The sequence below is a fragment of the Fusarium solani genome, assembly GCF_023522795.1.
Source record: "Fusarium solani strain SB1 chromosome Unknown bctg00000016, whole genome shotgun sequence".
NCBI lineage: Eukaryota > Fungi > Ascomycota > Sordariomycetes > Hypocreales > Nectriaceae > Fusarium > Fusarium solani.
The window spans coordinates 806,892-826,194 of record NW_027072142.1 but is presented as its reverse complement, the minus strand read 5'-3'; the positions used below and the strand labels follow the sequence as shown (position 1 = coordinate 826,194).

At 50.9% G+C, this 19,303-nt stretch overlaps 5 protein-coding genes across 5 annotated transcripts; 2 read left to right on the top strand and 3 right to left on the bottom strand.

Annotated features, from left to right (window-relative positions):
• Nucleotides 1–1,188: 1,188 nt before the first annotated feature.
• MRS44_018616 (uncharacterized protein) lies at nucleotides 1,189–7,546 on the top strand (the record flags this gene model as incomplete). Its single annotated transcript, XM_065616088.1, has 12 exons — nucleotides 1,189–2,539; nucleotides 2,602–3,476; nucleotides 3,654–3,736; nucleotides 3,836–4,940; nucleotides 5,581–5,755; nucleotides 5,811–5,869; nucleotides 5,917–6,172; nucleotides 6,252–6,318; nucleotides 6,374–6,620; nucleotides 6,679–7,028; nucleotides 7,094–7,455; nucleotides 7,521–7,546. 12 exons carry the CDS (start codon nucleotides 1,189–1,191, stop codon nucleotides 7,544–7,546), a joined length of 4,956 nt encoding a protein of 1,651 aa, XP_065472160.1.
• A 3,193-nt stretch (nucleotides 7,547–10,739) lies between these two features.
• MRS44_018615 (uncharacterized protein) lies at nucleotides 10,740–14,498 on the bottom strand (the record flags this gene model as incomplete). Its single annotated transcript, XM_065616087.1, has 1 exon — nucleotides 10,740–14,498. One exon carries the CDS (start codon nucleotides 14,496–14,498, stop codon nucleotides 10,740–10,742), a length of 3,759 nt encoding a protein of 1,252 aa, XP_065472159.1.
• Nucleotides 14,499–14,883: 385 nt separating this feature from the next.
• MRS44_018614 (uncharacterized protein) lies at nucleotides 14,884–15,726 on the top strand (the record flags this gene model as incomplete). Its single annotated transcript, XM_065616086.1, has 1 exon — nucleotides 14,884–15,726. The coding sequence occupies one exon, from the start codon at nucleotides 14,884–14,886 to the stop codon at nucleotides 15,724–15,726; it is 843 nt and encodes a 280-aa protein (XP_065472158.1).
• A 180-nt stretch (nucleotides 15,727–15,906) lies between these two features.
• MRS44_018613 (uncharacterized protein) lies at nucleotides 15,907–17,562 on the bottom strand (the record flags this gene model as incomplete). Its single annotated transcript, XM_065616085.1, has 1 exon — nucleotides 15,907–17,562. One exon carries the CDS (start codon nucleotides 17,560–17,562, stop codon nucleotides 15,907–15,909), a length of 1,656 nt encoding a protein of 551 aa, XP_065472157.1.
• Nucleotides 17,563–17,739: 177 nt separating this feature from the next.
• MRS44_018612 (uncharacterized protein) lies at nucleotides 17,740–18,797 on the bottom strand (the record flags this gene model as incomplete). Its single annotated transcript, XM_065616084.1, has 2 exons — nucleotides 17,740–18,119; nucleotides 18,608–18,797. The coding sequence occupies 2 exons, from the start codon at nucleotides 18,795–18,797 to the stop codon at nucleotides 17,740–17,742; spliced, it is 570 nt and encodes a 189-aa protein (XP_065472156.1).
• Nucleotides 18,798–19,303: the final 506 nt, after the last annotated feature.

The following is a 19,303-nucleotide window of genomic DNA, read 5'->3' as shown; positions in this document are numbered from 1 at the left end:
TAGAGTGATCTTCTCGCCACCGTTTTTTTTTCTTGCCCTACTCTTTCAACATTGTCAGTCAAGACCAGAAGATGGGTCTGGAATAGATGATAACGTGAGACCCAAAGCATTGTACCTACATTGGATGCGATGGGCAATTCTGGCGTCTCACTACCTCTCGGCCATTGCATCTAGTCTTTTCCTTTGGAGCCTCGACGAGCGTATCTCTCCTTGCACCAGCACTCCGGACATTGGAAAATAAATGCGACATACCAAGACTTTACCACGCTTTTCCATATTTCAGGTGTCACCCCCTTCTTCAGATACTTCTTTCTATGGGTTCTCCAAAATCCTCTTCGCCTCGTTTGGTACCTCAGGCAGTCGCAGCAAAGGCCGATGTTTCGATCGAGGCGGCCGCGATTGTCTCAAGGTGCTAGCTGCCTGAAAAGGTGAAATATTTCGTCGCAGGTTGATGGTGGGAGGAATCTGTGCTTGTGCACTGACGGCACCCGGATTCTCACGAGTGATGAAACTTGCAATAGGTGTCTACACGTCAGGGCAAGGCACAGCCATCCAATGAGTCGATGAATCGAAATATTTAAACAAGAATCTCCGTTGCTGCTCCGCCGTCATTCCTGCGTATGTGTCGAGAGCTGTGGACTGCTTGCCGCCAAACATGGAGACCTTCATCGGTTGGTCGGGACTTGAGGGAACTCTGAGAGACTTACTCGTCTTCCATTTTATAGTCTTTCATTCCGAGGGTTCTTTGCAGATTCGAGTTAGCATCATGGCCTTTCAGTACATCGTACCCAGCCACCCAGATACAAGGACGGATGTAGGGACTTACGTGACGGTAGTGTTCATACACGTCGCAGGAGCAAGGTCTGGGGAGGGGAACAAGGTCCACTCCGTGAACGTGCTGTAGTCCATCACAGTGTGGCTAACAGACCGACCGTCTGACAGACCGTCTGACAGACCATCTTCAAACCGCAGACCGACCGACCGGCAAATCTCATCAGACCGACAGACCAGAGCTGCCGGTCGGATTGGGTGGTCTGGGTTGGTCTGGGTTGGGGTGGTTTCTAGGGCTGCCATTGGTCAGCTCCAGCTTACCTTCACTTTAAGTTGCATGACACGACGCGTTTGCCTCAGTGAATTTTCGTGTCGTGCCGATCTGTCTGAGCTATTGTCAATTCGTGCTGCATTATCATGTCTTCTAGCAGAACTACGAGCCACATGTCGTCAACACCGCAGTCTCTTCCATCTCGCCCACCTCCCATCCCGGCTGATGACGGTTTTGAAGGCACGCCCGCCTCACGCGAGGCTACAACTGACGAGACAGATGCATCACCATGCGAATTTGAAATCGATTGGGAGAATATCTGGCACGGTGGCAAACGACTTATGGGCGCCAAAAAGAGGCCCCGTCACAGGCGGGTCATCGGCACCAAGATCAAAGAGTCGTGGATATACCGACATGGCGCCAATTTGGAGCACCACGGGGTACGTTACTGGCTTTGCAGGATCTGTCATGTGAAGAAGAGCTATTCGACAGCTCTATACGTCTCATCGGGGACGTCTCATGCCGCGAGGCACCTGCTCCGTCAGCACCAAATCACGGAGGCAGGGGAGAGTGATCCCAGCTTGGCGACTCCGTTTACGTTGGCGGCGACGTCTGGCTCCTCGTTATCCCGTCTTTTGTCGCGGCAGGCCAGCCTCGGCTTGCAGCTTGCTTCACATTTTGACGAAGGAACATGGAAAGCTCGCTTCGTGGACTGGATCATAGTCGAAGATGTCACCTTCCGACAGGCATCCAGCGAGCGCCTTCGGTGGCTGATAGCGAATGGTGGGGAGCTTGCAAGTCAGCTACTTCCGGAACATCACACCACAGTTTGTTCATGGATCCGCCAAACCTTTGAATCCCGACGGCAAATCATTGCCAATCTCGTCAAGAACGCGACGAGCTCAGTTCACCTAAGCTTCGACCTATGGACTGCTTCTAACGGGTGCAACTACGTCGGAATCGTCGGCCACTTCGTTGACAGCAACGGCGAAAAGCGTGATGTCCTTCTTGGGCTGCCGCGCCTAGTCGGTCCACACTCCGGTGAGAATATTGCCCCTTATGTGAAGGGGGTAATCGACCAATACGAAATGGGCTCCAAGCTTGGCTACTTCATGCTTGATAACGCTGAGAGCAACGATACCTGCCTGGAGGCGCTCGCGAGATGGTTCCTAATGGACGTTGGCCGACGCCGCTTACGTTGCATCGGCCACATTATCAACCTGGTTGTCCGGGCCGTCATCTTCGGCTCAAACGTTAGCAAATTCGAGACGGAGCTTCGTGGGGCTACGGATGAATTCAGTTTTGACATTTGGGCCAAGAAAGGGGCCATCGGCAGACTCCACAACCTCGCCACCTACATCCGCCGGACGGACCAGAGACGACAGGCGCTTCGGCGTTTCCAGACCGAGCTCGCAGGGGACGATACCATATTTACATTGGAGATCGTTGTTGATGGCAAGACAAGCTGGAATTCAATTTACAGTATGATCAAACGTTGTATGACATTCTGCCCGTCACCGGTGTTGGACATTTGCTGACTCCAGATTGACTTATCCTAGCACTCGAGCTGCGCAGCGCTATCGAGCTCCATCAATCCCGTTGGCGAAGACCGAAAAATGATCCGGTCCACCGTGACTTAACGAAGGATTTCCTCAACGCTGCGGACTGGGCTGAACTAGAGCGCTTCCACGACTTCCTAAAGCCGTTTTACATCCTTACGAAGACTATGGAGGGCAACGCCAGTAAACCGGGCGTAGAGGGCGGGCATGGTGCAGTGTGGGAGACCCTCAAGACAATGGACTACCTGTTTGTCAAATTCAAGCAGGCCGCGGAGGAAACTCAGTTCGAGGAGCCCTCCCATTTTAAGTCGGGAATCGACTGCGGATGGGCGAAGCTTGAAGACTATTACGTCAAATCGGACCGTACACCTGTCTACCGAGCAGCGCTAGCCCTTCACCCATCATATGGGTATGACTACTTTGAGCGGCACTGGAAAACCGCGATGGATAGACCGCAATGGTACAACGACATGCAGTCCGCTGTGGGTAGCCTGTTCGGCGAATACGCCCGACGGGCTGAAGTTGAAGCTCAAGCTCAAGCGGGGCTTTTGGAAGGCGAAGTCGATGAGATTGAAGCTGACGTTAACGACTACAGTTCATTTGGGAAAAGATCAATCCGCTCCTTGAATACGCAGCGAAAGAAGGTCAAGGCAGTTAGCGAGCTTGACATATTTCAGACACGGCCAATTTACGCCCATGATCTCGACGTTGCAGACCCTCTTGAATGGTGGAATCGACATCAATTGGAATATCCAGTTTTGTATCGAATGGCGCTAGATCTATTCTCGATTCCTGGCATGAGTTCTGAATGCGAAAGGGTGTTTAGCCAGACCAAGAAAATGATCACGGATGAGCGCAACCGGCTAGCACCTGAGGTAGTCGAGGCCGATCAGCTTCAAAAACAGTGGCTAATGAGAGGGCTGGTAGTCTAAGTTCGTTAGTAGTGCCTCCGTAGAATAGCAGAAAGGGTTTCATTGTATCCAGTAACCATTCAGGGAATCATTTCAATTGCACCGGTTGAACCTCGGTATGGGACTATCAGACCGACCTAGACCGACTGGCAGCGCACCAAGACCGACCGACCGGGAGCCTTGACCAACCCAAACCGACAGACCGAAGGGGCCGGTCTAGGTCGGTCGGTTTGTTAGCCACACTGAAAACGAATATTGTCTGATAAATGAACACTTGCCATACACACTCCTTTCTCCTCACTTTGCTGAACTGGAACCTGCAGCAAGTTGGTCGCAATACCAACGATGACCATTCACACTATCTTCAACGTCCCCATCTTCAACGGCCGCAAGGTTGACACTGCGGCTAATGTCACTTTCCGTGCCAGCCCTGGCGACATTATCAGCATCGAGGCGGGAGCCAGGGATCTCGTCAGCGTCGACACTGTGATTGACGGGAGAGGCTGCACGCTCCTCCCAGCCTTCATTGACGCGAATGTTGATACTGCAGCAACGAATAAGGATCTCCCCATCTTTGCCTCTTACGGTATCGGCACAGTCTTCGACATGAGCAGCACCAAGGCTGAGATCCAGGCTATGCGAGCTGAGTCTCATGCTGAGGTCGGACTACCTACCTACCTAGCATCGGGCCCCATCGCCACTGCGCAGGCCACCGATGGAGCGCAAATTCATCCGCGGCGTGAGACTGAAGTTGTCCGGGTCCCAGCAGCGGCTGAGACGTGGATTACCTCTCTTATACACGGTCCGGCCAAGTCTGACTACATCAAGGTGCTCGTCGACCTACCTGGGATAGACGGCCCAACGCTCATCGCTCTTGTTCATGCAGCACACGGGCATGGCAAGTTGGCCGTCGCACACTCGTTTCAAAAGGTTGGATACTCTCGGGCTCTTCAGGCGGGATTTGATGTCATCACTCTCGTGCCTATAGACGGCCTCATAGAAACCGAGATAGCCGAGGGCCTCGCCGCGCGTAACATAGCGTGCATCCCTACACTTTGTATGGCACGGGCTATGGTTCCCTTGCTGCTCCGAGAGGCAAGGGACGATGTGGAAGATGTCAGCTTCGACTACGCGCTCGCCAACGTGAAAAGGCTGTATGACGCTGGCGTGCGCATCTGTGCCGGAACGGAGGCGAACCAGATATCCCATGTGCCTATACCAATCGGGGAGAGCCTTCACAAGGAGATGGAGTTGCTCGTACGCGCAGGGCTGTCGAGCCTCGACGCACTCAGGGCAGCTACGGTTGTTCCGACGATGGTGTTTGGGCTGGAAGACCGCGGCGAGATCTCGCTCGGGCGGAGAGCAGACATGGTATTGGTCGAAGGGGATCCGTTGCAAGATATCACAGCTACGAGAAGGATTCGGAAGGTATGGATCGGCGGGGTTGAGATAGACGGATGGGATGCACTTGCATCAACAGCTCCATAGCTGCGGTAGGGTATTTGAAGATTATCTCCTCGATTGTGTTAAGGCTCCATTAGGTATAACGCCCCACTAACCCCACGTACCTCAACTCTACGTGAGGAAACTTATATACGCATGGCAATTAGTAAGTGAATAAAAGTAACGAGGGGTCTTATTTTGTAGCTTGAAGATCGTAAGGACTTCAATCACAGGCTAATATTGGTGGAAATGATGTACCTATCAACCTTCGCGAATTCATTGGTTAGTTATCCCTGCAGTGACCCGACTGGAGCCTTAACACAATCGAGGGGATATGCAAGTTTCTGTTAAATTATTTTATTTCGCGCTTTGTGGCCGTTCTTAGGTGACTGGGCGGTTTATTCGCTGTTCCACGAGGAGTGCCAATCATGGCTCGGCGGAGTCAGCTCCGTACATCCGATCTTTATCAGCCTGTTTACGGATACCCCTCGATAAAGCTCGTCGCCCTGACGCCACTATGAGGTAATAATGCTTACATCACACTTTACATTTGGCAACTCGACCCTCAACGTTACACAGCAACTCAAGTTATACATCACACTAATCATTGCTCAACGACATATAGGCTTTGCCTTACTATTCTACTAACTTGGTTATTCTCCCCTCACCGTCTCAGAGGACGCCCTTGCGTGCGCGTGAAATGCGGAAGCTCCTCCCAAAGTCTCCAGACCAGAACCCGCCGCCGGCAACGCTTGGCCTTGGGAAGCGCAAACGCCCAATGGTTCCTATGGCATGCGAAGGTTAGTCCCGATAGTAGCTCGAATCTAGGGTTTACTTGCTGACGACGCTGTCCAGCCTGCCGAAAGCGCAAAATCAAAGTCCAACTTTTCCCAAGCTCGCCGCCCAAGAACAGGGTAACTAACTGCAGCAGTGCGATAACCGACGCCCGGCTTGTTCACAGTGTGTTCGCTTCTTGAGGGAATGCCGCTTCGCCATCAAGGAGACCAAGGCCGATAACGACACGCTGACCCACCAGCTTCGAGCCGTTTCCCTAGCCGAAAGCTCCCTAAAGACGATTCTCGATCAGCTGCGCGGTGGCTCGGAAAACGAGTCCGCCGAGCTCCTGCAAAGGATTCGACAGGAGCAGTCAGTTGATGACCTTGTCAAGACATTCTCAGATGCTAGCCTGCTGCTACCTCCTGCTCCACCACGATCTGGTTGGTTGCGATAGCCCTTGTCTCAGGTCGAATCCTGATTTTCCGAGTTTGGATGGCTAACTATGGTGAATCATGTGAGATCCTCAGAACTTACCTACTTTGCCTTTCAAGATTCCCATTCCCTTAAGCGTCGACAACTTTTCGCCGTAAGTACTCTTGGTATCTCTCTTTCTTTCCATCGTGAAGATTGACGGGCACTAGAGCGAACCCTTGGACAAGCAAGGACGGCTTAGAAGCAAAACACGTCTTGCCTCTCTCCCAGTGGACTACTCTGTCTACTGATGACGGCTACTTAACACATTTGCTAAACCTTTTCTTTGCCTGGGACAATACGCTTAGCCACGTCATTCCTCGAACTGGGTTTCTCCAAGACCTCAACGCCGGGCCAAAAGAAGGAAGAAAGTTTTGCTCGAAATTTCTCGTCAATTCTATCATTGCCATTTCTCATGTACGTTTAATCTCGCAAGAGTTGGGACAATCATGATTCATTTGTGCTAACTGTGCAGCTTTTCATGTCGCAAGGACAATCATCACGCAAATGTGAGGAGTTACGCTCCAGGGGTGGTATGTTCGCTGATGAGGCCGTACGAATGCTTGAGGATGAGCGACAGCGTCCGTCAATATCTCTGCTCCAGGGCTTACTGGTTCTCTGGATTTATGAAATCAACTATGGGGTAAAAGCCAAGGCCGAAGTTCTGCTAGAACAGTTTTATTGCTTTCATAATGCTTTAGGACTCAGCGATCTAGCCATGCCAGCCGTGAACTATGCAACTTCTAGCCAAACTTCAACTTCCCACCTTATGGAGGAGGGGCAGGTTCTATCTTGCATCGTCTGGGGCTTTTTCTGCTTGGAGGCGTAGGTACCAAATTCTTCAAATTCTTCCCTGAAACACGCCGATGCTAACTGGCTAATTTAACCAGTAAGCTCTCCTTGACCTCCTCGCGTCCGATGAGAATCGCTAAGCCCAAGATGCCCAAGACCTTCGAGGATGCCTATGCATCTATATTCGCCAAGCCTGGCGCGCCCGAGTATTTCTGGTTCCCCTATCCCCGCCAGTATGCACCGCGTCAGTCGTTTTTTCGAGAAGTCATCTCACTCGAGTGCCAACTTGCCGAGATGATACATGAGCTTTCCGGGGTGTTCGCGCCAACATACTCCGGAACACCGGCTTTAAGCTACAACGAGACGAGGGCGTTCTACGACAGGCTTCTGAGATGGGGTGCACGTGCTTCACATCGATTCCATACGAATGGCAGCTTCCCCCTTCGTTTCTTTTCCTTGAGTAAGTTCGGACTCCACGAGTATATGAAGCGACTAGTTTGCTATCATTACTGACACATTGATAAGGACTACATATGATATGGTGCTCTTAAAAGTCTTGGACTGCCTCTCTTGTTTTCCTCTCCAGAATGACACCCACAAATCGATAGTGTCCAAGCGAGCCTCTCACGGAGCCTCGATTATCTCTAACCTTTGGGTATATCGGGCCACCTTCGGGCTCCGTCACGAGTTCTGGCTTACGCAGGCGTGTTTGGCAGCAGCCACAGCCGTTATTTTCAACCTTGGTGTTACTCCAAGCTTGTCCAAGTCAGTGGTAATAGCCTGCCAGCTGCTATATGAGATAGGAGAGTTTCTACCCGTGGCGAATGAGTGTCTCCTAGTCATTAAGGAGCTTTCCCGTCACCAGGATATAGCGTTTCCAGCAGCTTATAGGATGATTTACTCTAAATTAGCTATAAGAACGGGACAAATCATCATTAGAAGTGTTTCACTACTGAACACTGCATCTAGTGAGGACAATCAGGGTGTTAGACTATCTGGAGGTTCTTCCCACGATGTTGCGTTTTCCAGTCAGATTGAAGGCATTTCTGTCCTTGCCAGAAGGAGTTCTTAGTTAACTGCCATACCAAAGCTTAATGTTTAATAATGCCTCTATTAGTCTGCAAGCTAATCCGACGCTTTTCACCTAAATCAGCTTTCGAGGTAATCATAGAAAACTGTTCCCTCTGAAAGTTCTTCGTTTCAAGTAGCAAGATTTGAAACCAACATCAACCGTATTGAAATCTCCAAGCAAACAACTTATCAGTTCTCCATCTTGTACCACAACTGGCAGCTACATCTGGATGCTCTTCTGCTCCCATTTCTTTGCCCTGCGTTGTGAGTTGGCCTCGGTTTGGCGGATACGCAATAGTTTCTGAATGTAGACGCCAAAGTGACTAACGCAAGTTCGTGGCAACTCAATCAGAGTTCAGTTCCCACTCAGCAGTCTGAGTCTGAAGGGGACAGTGCTCGCTCACCGCGAAAGGGTTTCGGCCTCGGCCTCGAAAATCGATGAAACTTACTCAAGTTTATAACCATCCAGAAGAAGAACAACTCGATTCCTCATACTGCTCAAGTCCTGCTGAAACCCGACTCGTGGCTGAATTTCGAAGTCTTGGCATTCCTCATTAAGGGTGATGACATTGGTTGTGTGTCTGTACCGTAAGATGAGAACAAAACTGAGTAGGGAAGGTTCTTCAAGGCTGACGATAAGTGGGAGGCCCATCCCATAAGGCTTACCAGGAAGGATGGGGATTAATGGCATATCTTGATACACTGCTGTGAAATAATAAATTCCTTTGATCGTATAGCCTTCTAGGAGAGTGCAAATTACCCCCCCCCCCCGGGTGGCAATATTGCTAACATCACTTTAGCGCTGCACTGGTGTCTCGAAGTACAGATCTAAGTGACCCATGCCGCCATGACACCCTAGAGAAGAGGTACCAGTCAGTTGAAACCCGGTTAAGACGAAGATCATCTAAACAAGGTATCTTATGGTCGAAAACATTGTAGATGAAATCGCTCTTCAAGATAAGGGTAACACAGTTGAAAAAGTCGCGCCTCTGGCATTTCAAGGGAGCGAGTAAGAGCACGGTATTTAGCATGGACCAGAAGTTGAAGACCTCTCCACGGTGGATGTGGGTATCCCACAGGAGGGGTGAGGTGATGATCACGCCGTCATGACGAATCTCTAGCTTTGTTCAAGTCTCCTGAACTTTGCAGGGTACGACGTCGCCGCAGTGCTGGAACGCAGAGGGTGAGTGAGCGAGGGGCGGAAGGGGTTCGCCGAAAGGCTGGTCGTATCGGCCCAGCCCAACAAAGCCTCTACTCCAGGCGAGCGTAGTCTGATCATCAATTTTCCGCAGTATAGTTTGCTGCAATCTGGAGAAGGCCTCCTCCCTCTCTCCGTAGATCAGCGGCATGTTTTCTTATTTTTTTTTTTTTTTTCTTTTTTTTTCTTTGATATCAATGACGTCTCCAAAAAGAGCCCATCAGCCACAACAGCAAAAGACACAGTTATCAATACATGACGGCATCAAAACCCAATACCATAAAACACCGTCACCTAGACATCCTCTTGGATTGTCCGCCTATTTACCAATTCCAGCCGCTGTATACGGATACCCGGGCAGATCCGATAAATCACTGTCCAAAACATATCGGTAGAATTCCGCAAGGCTTCTGCCGCGCGGAAAGTCAGGGAACAGTTGCTAGAAATCCAGGTATCCCAGATAGTCGGCGTATTCTGGCGTGTTGTCTCCACGGATGCACCATGATATGCGATACTGCCCCATGTTATAGTTAGCAATATCTATGATATTATCTAGGTGCATCACGGGCTTGGAGCTTGCGTCAAGTCTATGTCGTGTTTCCTTAATGACCTCGTTAATTTCGGCCTCTGAGATCTAGATGCCTCTGTTAGCTGCCTATGATTCCCCCTTTTGACTCTCGGAATAGTGCTTATATAGTCCTTGGCTAGAGTTTCCCCGCTTGCCTCTACTATGAGCTTAACTCGCAAAGGTCATCATGTCTGCTTACATACCGTACAAGAATATGCAAGTAGCCCCTGCTAACCGTGGAAATGAAGCTACGAGCTGAGCTACGTAAGGTTGGTGCCAGCAGAAGTCACTTTTTTTTTACGAATCCGACGTCTTTTTGCTATCCAAAGCAACCCCCTACCTGAGGTACAAAGTGTCACGACCCAAGCTAAGGCGTCCAAGGGACCAAGCGGCGAAGGGTGGCAAAACCCTTGGACCTGTTGAGAACCAAACGGTAAGGCTGATGAGTCAGCCTCACGGGCGAATCAGGGAAGGAGCGATGGAGCGACAGGAGCGATGGGAACGAGGGAGCAACGCTCCTCGCGCTCCATCGCTCCCAGTGAAACCTTAACCTTAAAATGGTCGAACAGGTCGAACGAGAGCACGTTCGACCAAATTGTCAGACAGCGCGCCCTCACTAGGTAACTGATGATTAAAGATGATATTGGGATGATCTTGAGTGTATTGATGAGATTCGTTGTGTTCGTGCTCCTTGTTCTTCGTTCTCCCTCGTTGTCTTTGTATCTGAGGGGGCAAGACCAAGATACTAGACCTGCTGATCCTGCAACAGATCTGTAACGCCGTTCTGACAATTAAGGTATCATGGGGTGACATCTTCCCTTGAGGTGGCTGCCTGTGTAACACCATCATGCATGCCACTTCTCCAACACACCCCCTCAGGCAACTGCCCAGGCCGTTGACTGCCAGCTCAATTGATACACAGGTCATCCATCTTTCCGGAAATCAGATCTGATTCTCCGCCAGAGAGGGCATCCTCCGCAGCATCAAAATCATCTTCTGTCAAGACCTTGATCTTCCTTGCCTCAATCCGATCTTTGATATCGACCAGCCCAACCTGTGACCTGAACTTCCTGAATGCCTCAGTCGGCAGTGCTTTCGTCAAACCATCAGCCAGCATGTCGCCGGTGGGTGTATATGCGACCTTGATCGTCTTTCGGGAAACAGCTTGTCTCAGCCAATGATTGTGGATATCGAGCTTCGTCTGCAGCATCGCGATATCTGCGTTGACGAGCCGAATCGTCTGCTGGTTATCGCACCAGATGTTCAATCGTGATGAATCAAGCTCCACACCAATCTCCTTGATCAGCCGCGATACGAACATAGCCTCCTTGGTGGCTTGCGCAAGGGACAATAACTCCGCCTCTGTTGTAGAGGTAGTCACTGTGTCTTGCTTGTTCGCTCGCCAACCGATTACTCCTCCAAACAGCTTCATGACGTATGCTTGAGAACTTTTCCGGTCGATCGTATTGTCCGCGTATGATGCATCGCTCCAGGTCTCCATCGAGTCTTCTCCTCCTAGCTGCAAGGCCCAGGTCTTGGTACCAAGTAGATATCGAATTAGATGTTCAGCAGCGCTTAGGTGCTCGTCGCTAGGATTGGCGTTAAACCGTGCTAGTCGCGAGGCAGCAAATGCGACATCCGGTCGAGTAATTACTGCACAATATAGGATCGACCCGATTCGGCGCTGGTAGAGATTGATTGATCGACGAGATGCTCGGCTATCGAAAGGAAGAAGTTCCATCAATTTCATCGGCGTCTTCGGATAATTTGCATCCTTCGTAAGAACGAGGTTAGCCAGCTTGTCAATGTAGTCGGATTGGGATAACCAGATCAATCTCCGCTTGCGATCACGGATGATCTCGATGCCAAGGAACCACTGCAGCTCATGCCCGCCGGTCAGGTTATACACCTCCTGCAGCTGACCTATCAGATCATCCACAGCAGCCTGGTTCTCTTTCCGATATGCCACAACCATATCATCCACGTAGAAAAAGATCAAGATCCCGTTCTTCGTAAAACAACATGGTTCGTGCGGTACCGGTGAGAAACCCAGGCGCTCGAGTGTACCTGTGAGTTCTTTCTGCCACAGCAAGGGTGATTCCCGTAGACCGTACATGGCTTTGAGTAGATGCAGGATCCTGCCACGTTTCCGATAACCCGGTGGCATCCTCATGAATATATCGTATGGTAGCTTGGCGTTGACGAAGGCGTTAACAGCGTCGTATTGGATAAGCTCAAGATCAAACCGTGCGGCAATCGCCATTAGGGTCCGGAATGACCTTCCAGCTAATGTGGATGCATATGTGCTCTCGTATACCGACTTGGCCTGCTGGTCACCCCGGACCACAAGACGAGCCTTGCATTTAACAAGCCAGCCGTGTTTATCGAATTTGTACACGTAAACCCACATGCAATCTAGTAGCTGGTGCCCTGTGGCTGCCTTCTTATCAGTCTCGGCCCATGTGCTCATATCTTGATGACTCTGTAGATGTTGTTTCTCTGCCTCTAGGAACGCTAGCCTCAACAGATGAGATTCAAGGTCCTTGTGAGTCTTGGGTGGCGGAGGCAGGTCACGCCGATGAATCTTTCCGTCTTGGCGAGGCACGAAGATGCGCTGCCCATTGGATAAACGCTTGATAAATTGGTAAGTGGAGGGGCGTCCCCTCGGCTTGTTCACCATCTTGTAGAAATGACCCTTGGTCATAGGCTTGCCATTCATCATGCCAATCGTAGCAGCTTGTCGGCCAGCGTTGAACGCAGCCTCCCAATTGCCTTGGCGATTGCGGATGGCCCGGATATCTTGTCCGGCCGGAGCTAGCGAGAGGTATGACCCGCCTGGAATACCAGACTTAACTCGCCGGCAGCTGCATTGCCTGCCACTCTGCTGAAGGCAGCAACCAGAGGTCGCACTTTCCTTGCAGTCACCATGGCCTATCGTAGTGCTGACCTCAGAGTGGTGATCACTCTGCTGAAGGCAGCGACAAGAGCGACAGGTCGCACTTTCCTTGCAGGCACTACTCATGGTGTTGACTTCAGAGTGGCTGTCGTTCTGCTGAAGGCAGCGATGGCCAATCGCACTTTCCTTGCAGCCGCTACAGCATTTCGTAGCGCTAACCTCAGAGCGACAGCAAGCAACACTTTCCTGGCGCTCCGTAAACTCTCTAATAGCAGCACCCGTGAGCGCTGCCGCAGGTGGTGGTGTGTACTCCGGAGTCAGGAGCGGCTCGAACCGTGCAGTCGTGTAGATGTGATCAGGCTCTACCGTACATACTTCAGTTTGAGCATCCTGTGCATCACCGGTCGGTTCATCAACCACATTATCTGGGAGCGCCATTGGACCACTGAGTTCTTCATCCTCATCTTGCGTAGGTACGCTTAACGAGGGATCAGCTGAATCTGGGACTTGGAAGTCCCTCAGCAGCACAGTAAGTTCTTCCTCCGTAACATGCCGCAGGTCGTCTTTCATATGTTGGATATCGCCAGTAAAGAATTCGTCCTCGTTGAAAACCACATCCCTAACGGCAACGACCTTGTTGGTCAGCGGGTTCCATACCCGGTAGATATTCGTGGATTGATATCCAACGAGATACCCGATCCATGCCTTCGGGTTGAGCTTCTGAAGCCGGTTCTTCTTTGCTAGTGATTCCGCAGACATGGCAAACGCCTTGCAGCCGTATGCACGGAGATGGACTTGGCTCGGCTTGCGGTCTTTAACCACTATGCCGTCTCTGCAGACCAGGTAAGTATGAAAAACTTCATAAGGGGATTGCCAGTGCAAGAGGTATTTTGGGGTTCGATTGTGTAGATAAACAGCAGCCCTGTAAATCTCAACCCAAAGGAAGGTAGGTAACTTAGCTCCTGCTCTCATCGCACAGGCTTTCTCCTTGATCACACCCCCTGAGCGCTCGGCGCCGCCATTCTGAGCCTGTGTGTGTGGTGCCGAGGGCTCGCACCGAATATAATGTCTTCTTGTGAGAAAGGCTGTGAGCCTGTGGTTGTCGGTAATCTCGTTGTCGCATTCGATCGCCTGAGGCTGGATCTGAAACTGGTTCTTCAGCAGTCCGATAAGATCCTCGAAAGCACTGATCAAGGCATCGGTATCCCGCCTCTTTAGGTAGAAGTCGAACACATAGCCGGAGTAACGGTCAGTAACCAACATCGCACACCAGTATCCTTCGCCATCGAGTTCAAGATCCAGGAAATCAACTGCGAGGCGTTGACCAGGTTTGGTTGGTCCTTCTCGTGGCAGCCGGCGGATCTGTCTCTTCGCCTTGGAACAGCCGCAGGCATCGCATTGGATTGTGGTCGGACCTTTTACTCGCACCCCCCGAGAGTGATGAGCGAGGTGCCTCATAGCTTCTGGCCCTGGGTGACCAAGTCGGAGATGCCAGCGTTGCTCGGATGCCATGCTAGGCGCCCGTTCGGTCCATGAGTTGAATTGAATCCGTCGTGCTGCGAATACTGCTTTCGTAATATCGAGAGGAATATGCTCAATGACGAATTGATCGAACTGATCAATCAACCGACATACCATGGAGTCATCCCTCCTGCGGATGCAGTTATTAGCACCCTTATTGTCCCACCAATATCCCTTCCGACGCAGCCGCCGGAGGGACACGATATTGCATGCGAAGTTTTGGCAAAGTGCGACATCAGAAAGTATCATGATGCACGAGCCTTGTGGTCCGTCAATGCAGATGTCAACTTCGCCGTATCCTTGGATCGGCACCTTCACCTCTCCAGCGAATACAAAATCGCCAGTTGGTGCGTGTCGGTAATTTCGGAACCTTGAGAAGGAATTGAAGATATGGATCGTAGAACCCGAATCTAAGATGGCCGAGTTCTTCAAGGGGTACGGGGACGAGTTAAACGCTGCTTTCGATCCTTCACGAATGGTAAGGAAGCAGCGTTTAACTCGTGCCAGTGTTCCAACCCTCAGGAGATAAATGAGCTACGGTAGGTTTATTCTGCAACCATGCCTGAGCACTATGACCTGACATTCTCAAGTAGATACTCACACGAACTCCTTTCCATATATGGAAGGGGTGACAATGCTCGACGGCTACACCCCGAACGAGGCTATTGGAGACGAGTTCACTGTAGACGGCGCGGCCGTTCCGTCCCACCCGCGATGGGAGCTCTGGGAGTTGATTGACCCGTTACCCTTCCTGGGCGCTTTCCAGGATGAAGTTGACTTCACTGCCTCATACAGGCAAGCCCGCCTTCCCCACGACCAATTCGTATTCTACGGGGACCTTAGTTCGGGAGACCGTCGGGTCGATGAATACTCCAATTTCAAGAACCATGCTCTATCATCCGAGCGCCTGGTAACGGCCGCTGACGAACCACCTTCGACCTTCACTCCTTCGTTCCAGTCGTCACAGGAGCCACCCAAAAAGCCTGGCCGAAAACGCAAGACGCAGCTTAGTGAGCGCGCAGCTCCTAAATCCGCTGGACGCAATTCCAGACGAGACAATAACGATGATCCGAGGACGAAGGGGATTCATACCCACGCGAATGAGATCAGCGTTAACAGCGGCACTCGTAATCGCAAACATGACGCGGGACATAAGCGAGTGCAAGAGAGAAACCGCATCGCTGCCAACAAATTTCGCATAAGAAAGAGGGAGGATCTTGCGAGGCTCGAGTCCGATGGACAGGATATAGAGCAACGCCATAGAACTCTGTCCAGCTGCGTGGATGATCTGAATGAAGAGATCCTTCACCTCAAGATGCAACTATTGCAGCACACGAGTTGCAACTGCACCCTAATACAGCATTACATTAAAAACGAGGCACAGCACTATATTCAGCAACAGTACGGAGACGGTTACCCCCGGGCAGAGGATCTCCATCTACACCCTCTTCCTAGTATACCTTACCTTATTGAGTAACGTACTCCAAAAGTGAGTCGGTCAAAAATCTCAACCATTGATATAGAATCTTAAATAAAACCATAACAAACTAACGTACATGATAAGCATGCGACGCATCCAAGTATGCGACGCACTTTTTACTACCCTAAAGGATTTAAACTATGATAAAAACGCAACAAATCAATTGATCAATTAACGCTACTCACTATACTCTTCCCCAGACGTCTCAATCACTACCTGACACGTTCTTGCATTATGCCCGGGCTTGCCGCATACACCACATCGCCGAACACCCGGTCCGACCGACCTTCCCCGACCACCACCTCTTGACGATTCCGCAACTACCTGCGCATCAACATCCATCTGATCAATTGCTTGCCGTCCTTCCTCTACCGTCATTACCCCTCCTTTCTGTAGTCTAGTCCTTTTGACCCTCCGGCGCCGGCTTAGTATCTCATTTGCCTGCCGAAGGTCTTGGTTTTCAGCAACCAGTAAGGCAACCTTATGCATAACTGCCTTTGTCCCTTTCTCAAGAGACTTCATAGCTGCAATAATTGACTCTGGAGAGCTACTATGATGCCTCCTGATTCGTCTTTCGAGGTATTCAGACTGAGATCCGGCCTCAAGCACGGTCTTTGGGGTCTTTGAGACCCAAGGGGTCGTAGGGCTGACTACCTCCTCGGCAGGCGTTGGAGTCCGTAGCTGCACATCAAGCTTTGAGACTATACTTTCTGGGTCAAGAGGGACAAGCCCAGCTCCTCTAAAGGCTGACCTGATGTTTCTTTCTGTCATAGTAGCCTGATGCGCGGCGTAGAAGGCTGGAAAGAACTCGGTCTTAGAAATATGGGTTATAGAGCATCTGATCAAATGCTCTATTTCTCGACCATAAGCCTGCTTAAGCAGGTTAAAGTACCCGACGTCAAGAGGCTGAAGTAGATGAGACGAATGAGGCGGCATACAAAGCGTAATAATCTTCTTTTCCTCACAATATCTCTCAAAGTCGACGGAGTGGTGACTTTCGTGGCCGTCGAGGATCAAAAGACGATAGGAACCAACTGATCGGTTGCTTGTACACCGGTCAAAGTGCTTTAGCCACTCGAGACCGATGTCGTTATCGGTCCAACCATTTTGGCTCGTTGCAATAGCCCAATCGCCCGGGAGGTTGCTTTCTTGGTACCAATTGGCGAGGTGATATTGGCCCGCACCGATGATAAACGGCTGGATCGCCCAGCCTTCCGCATTGATCGCCTGAATGACCGTAATCCATTCCCGGTTTCCAGGCTGCACTGATTTTGGCTTTCCACGCCTATCTGTGCCTGTGACGACCATTCCGCTCTGAATTATGCCCATCATAAAGCCGGTCTCATCAAAGTTCCAGATATCATCTGATCGGATGCCATACTTCGCGATTGTATTCGCCACGAGCCTAAACCAATTGCGAATAATGGTTGGATCTTCGCACTTGGCTCTCTGGTAGTCGTATTTACGAAAAAAACGCGTCTTAAGCTCTTGGTGTCGCGTAACGAAGTTATGAGCCCAGCGCTTGCCGACGGGTGGCGCGTCGCGGTCGGCGAGCAGTCGGTTGGCCATTTCTTCAACAAAACGCAGTCGCGGGGGAAATCCTCGCGAATCTAGGTCGAGAATAAACTGAATTAGGATCTGTTCCTCTAGATCAGATAGTCGGCGTGACTTTGGGATCCAATCGCATCGCGATTGAATGCCTTGTCTGCGACGACGTAGCCTTGGCTCGGAGACCTTATAGATCTTTGCAGCGCGTCGGACGCTTAGCTTTGGGTCATTTTGAATGGCCTGAAGGGCAAGAAGGGTTCTAGCCTCTGTATTTGGGTCTGACATGGTTGGTGGTTATGGAATCAATTGATTAAGTGGAAGGTTAGGTGTAGGAGGGAAAAGTGCGTCGCATACTTGGATGCGTCGCATGCTTATCATGTACGTTATCTGATCAATTAAAACTAATCGCTATACCATTCCCTAAACGTCTCAAGAACATCCTGATATGTTCTTGCGTTATGATCAGTCTTGCCGCACATTGAACAATGGATCCGTCTCGTTATCGGTCCAGCCATTGTGAGTCGTGGCGATAGCCCAATCGCCCGGGAGGCTGCTTTCCCGGTACCAGCTGGCGAGGTGATGTTGGCCTGCAACCACGATGAGCGGCTGGATCGCCCACCCTTCGGCATTGATCGCTTGGATGACTGTGGCCCATTCCCGATTTCCAGGCTGGACTGATTTCGGTCTTTCACGCCTGTCTGCACCTGTAACGACCATTTCGCTTGCAATCATACCCATCATAAAGCCGGCCTCATCAAAGTTGTAGATATCAGCTAGCGTGATACCATACTTCGCGATTGTGTTCTGCACGAGCAAGAACCAATCGCGAATAATAGTCGGATCTTGACTTCAGGTCGGTTCCAAGCCGCCACGGTAGATGATGGATGATTCCAAGGCGTTTGAAGTTTGCGCGAAGGCTAAGGGGCAGAAGATTTCCCGGGGAGCCGATACTTGAACTCCCGTATTTTAACTATGGTGAGCAGACGGGAGAAGGGGGGAACAGACCAAGGAGCACTCAAAAAAAGCACGTATTCATCACCCAGTAGTAGCCACAAGATTCCTTCGATACCTACAGGCTCATTGGCTTAGCGGTATGAAGCAGGCTGCATGAGGATAGAAAGTGGAGAACGTAAGATAGAGCAGCACAACAAAGTTTTTACGCGTGTGACAGCCGCTATTGTCAGAAGATGACAAAGTGGAGTGTGCCATATGATTGAAGCATCTGTGGTTCCATGCTCCATCTTCAGAGAGGAATAATTGGCTTTAATCAAAGAGGGCGACCAGACCTCCAGATATGATGCAGTCAACGCGTCAGCAATACGGGGTATACCTCGCACTACGTTATACAAGATCCATGGATCGAAATGTTGCTGATCATCGAGGGGTGGAATAACCGTGTGAACATCTTTATCCCAGGCCAGCCGGACACACTCGCTGTTGCCGAAGTCGCTGATCTTTAGCAAGCCATTGCCAGCGAGTAGTAGGTTCTCGGGCGTAAGGTCAAGATGCGCTACGCCCATCTCGTGTATGCACTCAACACCGCGCATCGTCTGAAGAAACCAGTCCGCCTACTGCCACTTCAATTTGCCCACCGAAGCAAGTCGCCACCGGTGCAGAACTCCATCACCTCGCAGTAGTCGCCCTTGAGAAAGTCGAGCGTGCATACTACATTTGGATGTAACAACGCGCTTGGGACGCAGAACTCAGCCATCAACCGTCTAATGTAGTTCTTTTCTGTCTCCCCCCTGGAACTTCTTGACCGCGTATAGTTCCTCGCCCGCTCCATTTTCCTTTTCTTGGGCGAGACGTACACGATGCCGAAGGTCCCACGGCCCACTGCTTCCTGGCACTTGCCGTATTTTTACCAACGTTGCTGATGAGTCGCGCCTGCCTTCGTCCTCGGGCGAAAGCTATGTCTTCTCTTGTTTGCTGTTGTTGGCCTTATTCAATGCCAGCAAATGCACGCCTGCCCTCGCTATTTGCTCAATATTGCTCCACTTCCTAGATGCCCGCCCCTGGGAGTGGC